At 39.3% G+C, this 8,858-nt stretch overlaps 3 protein-coding genes across 6 annotated transcripts in view; 2 read left to right on the forward strand and 1 right to left on the reverse strand.

Moving 5' to 3' along the window:
- Positions 1-2,765, reverse strand: part of LOC105175092 (phosphoglycerate kinase, chloroplastic) — a gene marked incomplete in the record, with an annotated part of 3,084 nt that extends 319 nt beyond the window's left edge. The window contains 6 exon segments of the mRNA XM_011097417.2: positions 1-129; positions 228-386; positions 506-823; positions 994-1,254; positions 1,414-1,491; positions 2,110-2,765. Of these exon segments, the coding sequence (XP_011095719.1) occupies positions 1-129; positions 228-386; positions 506-823; positions 994-1,254; positions 1,414-1,491; positions 2,110-2,529 (1,365 nt within the window).
- On the forward strand, positions 4,382-7,939 carry LOC105175093 (the record flags this gene model as incomplete). Of its 4 annotated transcripts, none has more annotated exon segments than XR_002288188.1 (7): positions 4,382-4,797; positions 4,970-5,029; positions 5,233-5,481; positions 5,755-5,831; positions 5,939-6,015; positions 6,235-6,453; positions 7,204-7,339. XR_002288188.1 is itself a non-coding variant. In XM_011097418.2 (7 exon segments), coding segments are annotated over 7 exon segments (1,168 nt in total), but the record flags the coding sequence as incomplete, so codon positions are not given.
- The window catches only part of LOC105175094 (nuclear cap-binding protein subunit 1), a gene marked incomplete in the record, with an annotated part of 11,296 nt that continues 11,038 nt past the window's right edge, over positions 8,601-8,858 (forward strand). The window contains 1 exon segment of the mRNA XM_020698377.1: positions 8,601-8,824. Coding sequence (XP_020554036.1) covers positions 8,763-8,824 — 62 coding nt within the window.

Genomic DNA, 8,858 nt, shown 5'->3' on the forward strand with positions numbered 1-8,858 from the left:
GCCACCCGTAGATATGTGGCTCATCACGCTAGCGACTCCGACTTTCTCAACAGCTGCAACGGAGTCTCCACCACCAATAATTGTGGTGACTCCCTTCCCACTAAGTTCAGCTAGTTTATTTGCAATTGCCTGCGGAGGAAACCACGCGATATTAATTGGGTAAATGTTCAGAAAGTAACAAACATCTTAGAAAATAAAGAAGGAATGCTTAATTTAAGAGGAAAAACCTCTGTGCCAACGGCAAACTTGTCAAACTCAAACACTCCCATTGGTCCGTTCCAAATAACAGTTTTTGTAGTCTCCAGGGCATCACTGAATGTCTTTACAGAATCTGGTCCAATATCCAAACCCATCCAGCCATCTGGAATGGCAGATGCTGGCACGACCTGCAATTTCAAATGATGTCCAAGACTTCAACTGTTAGCAATGTATTTTGAAGATCAAGATGGTCTAATTAATCTGAAATAGTGGTTGAAATCAACTGTGGAGAATCAAGGAATAGGACCTTGCTATTCGCATCTGGAGCGAACTTGTCAGCTATAACCACATCAGTGGGTAGCAAGAGACTCACTCCCTTCGCCTTGGCCTTCTCAAGGAGTGAAGTCGCAAGTTCTAGCTTGTCTTCTTCTACCAGCGATGATCCTACCGACAGTCCTTGTGCTTTGTAAAATGTAAATATCATTCCTCCTCCCAATAGCAATATATCACACTTTTCGAGAAGCGATTCAATTACTCCAATCTTGGAGGAGACCTTTGAACCACCCACAATGGCAGCAAATGGTCTCTTTGGGCTTGAAACTGCCCCAACAAGATAGTCCAGCTCCTAAAGCAGCAAAATGAAAAAAAAATTGAACTTCAGTCGAAAAAAATCAAACTGCTACAGTTGTATGCTGATGTATAAATGTGTTATATGGCATTACAGAATCCCCAAGTAATACTCCTGTGAATTGTAATTGAGATGTCTCGAGAGATTGATAACTAAGAAGGTCTAACCTTTTGTAGAAGGAAACCAGCAACAGAAGGCTTCAAGAACTTTGTAACTCCCTCCGTAGAGGCGTGTGCTCTGTGGGCAGTACCAAATGCATCATTCACGTAGAGATCAGCCAATGAGGCGAGCTTCTTTGCAAACTCAGGCTCATTCTTTTCTTCCTCTTTGTAAAACCTCACATTCTCGAGGAGGAGGACACCACCTTCAGGTAGTGAAGCCACCAATTTTTCAACCTCTGGACCAATGCAGTCATCGGCCTTCACAACCTGGTTAGGTACATTCAGTTGTGATACAATAAGCATAGACAAAGAAGAGCTCGATCCAATTACTTATTGTAGCCTTTAGTAAGCAAATAATAACATGAATTTGGGCTTCTATATCCTCTTTCTCTTTAGTAGAAAATTTCATTTCTTCCCAATAGTTACCTGAATACCAAGCAGTTCGGATAGCCTGGGAACCAGAGGTGCAAGACTGTATTTTGGTGTAACACCTTTTGGCCGTCCCTGCAAAGCCAAAAGATGATTAAAAGCCAACTCATGGACTCAAAAACTAATAGCAATTTGCAGGAAATTTTGTGATCCTAAGATTTATTGCGTGATATAGCAGAGAGGACAAACAATGCATTAAAGAACATCACAATGACATGGAAAGACATATTCGAATAAACCATACCCTGAAGTAGAAATTTTAACTGCATTAGACACCAAATCCCCAAAGCCCACGGTGGTGTTTCAATAGTCTATTTCTTTACCATACAGAAAAGTTCAGTACGCATCAAATTGTTTCGCTGATTCTATCAACTTATACCCCAAATCATTTCACCGTCAGAAACCCCATGAACTAACTTAGTCTTTGATCATGGTTGAACCAAACGAAGTTTTGTAATTTACAACTCACACTTAAACCAATTGGATCTTGAGGGCCAAATATCACATGCATCATAACCAGAGTAAGAAAAAACCAATTCTTGATTGAATCTCCAATTTAGTGAGCCATTGAAAGGAAATACCCATAGGAAAAACGAGAAGCAAAGCAATGCAGCAAAACGTAGACCAACTTCTTCAAGATCTAAAGCAGCGGCCCGTAAAATTAGGATCTTTTAAGTGGCAGAGATAACTCACCAAGTGAGTGGAAAGAATGACTTTGGCACCATTGCTGATCAGATGCTTGATTGTGGGTACAGCAGCTCTAATCCTAGTATCATCGGTGATGTTCTGGTTATCATCAAGAGGCACATTGAGGTCAGCCCTGACAAAGACCTTTTTGCCCTTGAGGTCAGCGGCGGTGAGGTCCCCAACGCTCTTCTTCGCCATGGAGGCAACCCCTCTGACGGGCTTGGCGGAAGAGCTCCCAAATGACCGCAGCTTAGTGGCAACGTGATGAGAGAGCAGGGGTTCGGCGGCGGCGGCGGAGAAGCCCAGGCCTCGGAGTGGGTTCTTGGCGAGGAAACGGGTGGCGGGGATGGAAGCCCTGGCGGCGGAGGTTGAGGTGGAGGCCTTTGGGATGCCGCAGAAGGCCGGCGATGCAGCTGTGGACGCCATCCTCAGTGTGTGCTGTGCGTGTGGAGTGGAGACTGGGGTTGGGGTGTGTCTCCCTCTGTAAAGTATGTAAATGGAAGAGCGAGACAGAGAGAGAGTGGTGGAATCAGAAAAAGGTGGTGTAGTAGGTATGTGTGGTATGGAATAGAGAGGTGAGGGATTTCTCTTATCGTGGAGTTTGAGGTTGAAGATGTTCGATTATTTTCAGGTTCACTGTACAGCGAGTGATTGTGGTTACTCCGTTTCTCCATTCGTCTTGTTATATTATTGGTCAAGAGGCTTAGAATATTTCTTACAAGCACAGATCAAATTTGTTGTTGCGTTTAACGTAAAAATAAACTGCACAAACTGCATATGTTGATGCTTTCAGTGAGAAAAAAACATGGTAATTTCTGGCTATGCACTAAGCTCCAAATGTCTCAAAACATGTGGTGGAAGATGGGGGTGAAGTCCACCACACTATTGCAACCTCATTTTTAACGCACTAGAACAACATTTATTACTTCCTACACTTTTTTATAAGTAATGGATTAGAGTCGTGGTGAACAATAAGTAGTATTTATAATTAAATAAAAAATAATATAAAATTTTAGTTTATTCATGATAGAAACTATTTTTTTATAAATATTTTAGTAAAACTCATAAAAATTATAGCTAATAATCGTCGTGTGGTCGTAATTAATGGTTATTTACTACAACTATTTATCTTTAATGATTGTCAATAATCAAGAAAAAAATTCAATTTCTAAAGATACTGTGAGAAGTTTCTTTATAAATCACTTCAGCAACAGAATTATGCCTTGAGATGAAAACGCATTTTGGTGAGATTCACCATATTCAAAGGGAGATTGCATTCATCTCACGAGGAAACATGTTTGTGTCTGCATATTATGCAAAGTTAAAAAAACTATTGGACAAACTTACTTGTCTCAAGCCAATGCCACAATGTATGTAAAGCATCCAAGAACTTCGCAGAAATAAATCTCTCAACCCAACTCATGCAATTTTTGATGGGATTGCATGATAGTTTTGAACTAAGTATACATGCTTAGATTGTTGATAATGGTGCATCTACACATATGTGTAAGGATAAAGATCATTTTGATTCATTAACCAAGACTATGACAAATTCTTATATTTATCTAGCTGATTGGAGAACTTTCTTCTCCATTCTACTCTGCGGAACTTTAAGCTCCAATGGCACTATTCATCATCTTCTGCTTCGATCCAACTTGAAGTCTAGCTTGTTGTGTCGACCAATGTCTTCAATTATGACAATTAATTATGATTAATATCATATTTCTTATACTGTGATAAACATGAATGAAAATGTAGGATAAATATGATGAAATTGACGATTAAGAACTGTTATGGATCATTTGGAAGAAATTAATAACATTAGTATAGATATTTAAGAGTATAATTGATATTCTAAAATTTGATATTTTGTGGTATCACAAATTGTTATATATGAGCAAAATGTTTTCTTCTATTTTAGCATAGAAGATAATTTAAATTTTATTATATACTTTTATTTTTAAAAATTAATTAACCGTATATTAGTGTGATACTATTCAGTGACAAAAATCTGATAAAAGATCGGAATGGAGTCCCACAAACTCTAAAAACCAGCATTTTGTGAGCTCTATTGGTTCATTCCTCATGGGCCTTCATTTCTAACAGTGGGTCTAAATTTCACATCCAAATAAGTTAAGCCCATTTACCCAAAACACCAGCCCGTATCCTAATTTGAGATACGTGGATCTAAATAGCGGACTTGGAAAAGGCCCGAATCCGTATGGAGTTTTTAGTTAAAGAAAATGATTTAGCAAACGACACGAGCTCCAATGGCGAGATCAGTATCGTCGTTCCTGCATTCCAGAGCCCCTGCTTCAATTCTCTTACCCACTTCCTTCATCTCTCGGTCATTTGCGGTCCTATTAACTACACAATTTTCAGGCAGAAAATTCCACGGGAAGACCGCTAGAACCAGAGCGATTCGGGAGTGGCAAGAATATGAAGCAGCAGTCAAGGAAAAGGACCTCGCACGAGCCCTCCGCTTCCTCAAGGACGTTCCAGTTGAATTTGGCAGTTCTTCTGTTGAGTCGACCAGGCCTGTGAATGATGAGTTGGGCTTGCTGGGATTGGAGAGGGATTGGGAAGTGTTGGACACGTGCTTGAATGCTGATGATATGAGGCTTGTCGGGAGCGCCTATGCTTTTCTTAAAGATCGAGGGTTCTTGCCCAATTTCGGGAAGTACCGGAATATTGGTAAATATCTGCGTATTTTATACAAATTAATTTGTCCATACTTGGTTTAAGTTGTCGTAGAATTTGGTGTTTGGATTTGGTATTTTGATTTATAGCTAAGTAATTTTGGCCTGATAGAACATCGCTGTGCATGTTAATGTCTCATATGCTTGAGTAATATGCTTTCGTGCAGTCTTAGAGGGGCCAAGAGAAGTCACGCCTACCGTGCTGAAGTCTTCAACTGGTTTAGAAGGTATAACTTCCACCTAAGGATAATTGTTTCCTTTTCACAAACAGAAGATTCTATGCAAAATATCTTGAATGTTCAAATGAATCAGCACTTCTTTTCATTTCTTTTTTCCATTGAAGCATTAAAATCTTTACTGGTTGGAAGCAATATTTGGTTCTAAACCTTTAGTTCGGTTACTTTGCCTCACATTACTGTTGCTTTTCCAGTTTCAAAACTTTCTCCTAAAAAGTGGGGAGTTTCTGGGAGCTCCAGTCTTGTTTTGATTGCTCTACTTGCCGGAGTGTCTATTCTGCTAAATCAAGGAATAGACGTCAGACCAAACCTTGCAGCAATCTTGGGATTGTCCATGCTAGACGCCATTTTTCTTGGTGGCTCATGCTTGGCTCAGATCTCTAGTTATTGGCCTCCATATAAACGCCGTATTTTAGTTCATGAGGCTGGTCACCTTCTCGTAGGTAAGCCTTCCTATTAATATATTTATAATGCTATTGCAATAGTATGGAGCAAAATATGTGAAAACGATATCATATCAACATGTGTTATGCTGCACTAATACCCAATTTGGGAAAATTCTCTAATTCTTGTTCCGTAAAGCAGATATTATGTTTTTCTTGGTTTGTGCATGTATCAGTGTCTTATGCTACTCAGCCTAAAGGATAAACTATTGGCTGAGTGTTGTGGGGTTACTCTGAATATTCCATTAACACAATAGTTCTGTGAATTTGCAGCATATCTAATGGGTTGTCCAATTCGTGGTGTAATTTTAGACCCAATTGTTGCAATGCAAATGGGCATTCAGGGGCAGGTATTTACAGTCCGACATGTTCTCTTTAACATCCGTCTCTGCATCATGTCGTTGACTTCATCCTCTTAATTTATAAGCATATTTTCTATTTAACTATTGTTTTGCAGGCAGGAACTCAGTTTTGGGATGAGAAACTTCAGAGTGAGCTTGCTGAGGGCCGTGTCAGTGGTACCGCCTTTGACAGGTTGGTGGTCATATTCAGTCAAAGATGCTCCAAGTGTAAAACATTAAACATTCTCATAATGCCTTCCCTAGTTAATATTTGGTTGGGTGGCAGGGTGGAATAGCGTCTAGGATTTGCAGATACGAAGTTACAGTATAATGTGGAACAATGTCTAAGTTTCTTCAGATATAAAGTTTTCAAGTCTCTATAGTGATATGTTCCATTGTTAAACATGTTTAGGTATTGCATGGTGCTTTTTGCTGGAATTGCAGCTGAAGCTCTTGTATATGGAGAAGCTGAGGGTGGAGAAAATGATGAAAACCTATTCAGGAGTATCTGTGTCCTTCTGGAACCCCCACTCTCCACTGTGCAGGTCTTCCTCTGATACGAGCTATCTTTCTGTGTGTGTGGGTATATCACTTGTATTCCTTGGGAAGTGCAAATTGAAAATCACTTCACGTAAGTATTGAGAATTGGGAGTGACACCCCTGCTCTTAAGGTCTTTCTCGTTCATCCATGGGCATATTGGTCCGTGCAATTATTGATAGTAATAATTATTACCTTCATGATGTTCTACATTTGTTAATATCGACAGGGAATTGCCAGTATATGATGGCCATTCGTTGGGCTTTGTTTTTGGAGGTGGAAATGGTAATATTAGTTACAGTTAGAGATCAATATTGTGTCCACTGCTGATGCTGGGAGATAAGCTGAAGCGAAACTCTGGCAGCGATTATTGATAGTCCACTATGTTGGCCGCACCGTAGTGTTAGTGGTGACATTTGGCTGAGAAACAAGAAGATGGTTAGGAATAACACTTAGAAGTTGATCTAGTTGTGGGAATGTTTCCAGATAATTAAATGAACATAATGATGAGGATGGAAAGAGCCAAGAGGGGTATGGGTTAATGGTGGTGAGGTTTTGGTAGAAATAAGAGGCTGTTTAAAGAAGGTATGAAATTAGTCTACTATGCGAGCAGCCTAGTACATTCTTTTGTAATAAAATATATAGGGCAAGTTAATGCAAAATAAGCCTTCTATGTGAACTGTGAAGTTCAACATGATATGTAATGGAAACTTGCCAGTGTGCATTACTATGTCATAACTAGGTTTTCCCTGCCAAATTTAAGTACCTTATAACTAAGCATTTTGGAACGTCTTAATCATGCATCGCCTCACGGGAACTTGACACATTGTGTTGTACATACAGATGTCAAATCAAGCCCGTTGGTCTGTGCTGCAATCATACAATCTGCTTAAATGGCATAAACATGCTCATAGGGCTGCTGTCAAAGCTCTGGAAGGCGGAGGAAGTCTGAGTGTAGTCATCAGGAGGATTGAAGAAGCCATGTCTTCCAAGAGATGAACCACATTGAGTCTTGTTGATAGAGTCAATGGAGTTTGACACAGCTCTCTGGGCCGATGCTTTATCTGTTACTATGGGACAAAATGGCACAGAAACTCACTCTGTAGATATCCATGTGAAATTGATTCCATATGGTCATAGGCACCCTTGATGACCTGCCTCATACCAAGCAGCAGATTGTTTGCCGTATTGGTCTTCACCCAGCAGTGATGATCATAAGAGGGTCTTGACTCTTGTGGATTGATCAACAGAAGCTATTCATGATCATTGTCTTCTAATTCTTTTGCCCAAAGCTTGGCGTGTGAACGGCACGTATACCTGGCATCTCCTTGTTGATCGTTGGATGTGCTTGTAGAGGTTTTTTATTTAGGAATTGTTTCCTGTTGCCCGGGAAATACAGGTTTCTCGTAACGGGCAATTAAATTCTGTGAATATATCACTTTGTGTAGAGTAATCAATACCTGGTGACTTGATGAAAGATCCATGGAAAAGCACTGCATTTCACAAGGTTGTGCATTTGCATGAAAGAACTTTGTTATTGTTACTTTTTTAGCAATATAATAATGCTGTTATTGTGAGACATGTAAAAGTTTATTTTTTTCTTTTTCTTGAGAAGTATGTGAAGACTCGTAAATGGAAATTTATTACATCCACACACTGCGAGAAGGAAACAATATGCAGATATGGAATTGTATTGGATCTGTCTTGACACTAATCTTTAGCTCAATATCCTATTTGAATTCGATAATCAAATACTGCATTTGCATGTGGATACTTCTAATCGGACTTGGGTTTGGATCCTTGATCGCTTTACAATGGAAAATACCAGAAATTAGAATCCATTCGATCAAATATTCGTTTTAAAAATAATCATCAGAGTACCTTTTTATTGATGATATTTGCAGGAAATCTTCAATTTATCATCTTTGAAAAGCTTCATATTTTCCCTCAAAAAACAAAAAAAATCATGTTTTTTTAGTCGATTCAATTATAAAATACAAATTTTTGCAGTAAATAACTTATCTAAAAATTATTAGGAAAAAAAGGTTTTTTCTCTAAACATTTGATCTATTAAATTAATAATTTGTGCTTAGAGTTTTAATGAATGTTTTGGATGAAAAAATAATCTGAATAAAGATTTATTTTAAAGAGTTAATGTAATTTGAGAAAAGCTGCATTCGGTGATCGGTTTCGAAAATCGGACGCGGGTTTAACCCGCCTATTTATACTGGGTAATCGGGTTTGTAAATCGCACGCCAGGGTTTTGAAAACCTTTTCCGACACGACCCGCATCCTCGACCCACATAATTAACGTTTCACTAACTTTAAATCCTTCTTCTCCTCCGTTGCTCCTCCGCCGGGCGCCACCTTTTTTCCTAGTTTATTTCAAAGTTTCAGTCGGAATGAGCAGTTGGAGAAGTCTGGTGCTTCGAATCGGAGAGAAGTGCTCGGAGTACGGCGGGAAAGCCCACTACAAAAACCAACCCCTTCGTCTTCCT

The sequence above is a fragment of the Sesamum indicum genome, linkage group LG12 (genome assembly GCF_000512975.1).
Source record: "Sesamum indicum cultivar Zhongzhi No. 13 linkage group LG12, S_indicum_v1.0, whole genome shotgun sequence".
Taxonomy (NCBI): domain Eukaryota; kingdom Viridiplantae; phylum Streptophyta; class Magnoliopsida; order Lamiales; family Pedaliaceae; genus Sesamum; species Sesamum indicum.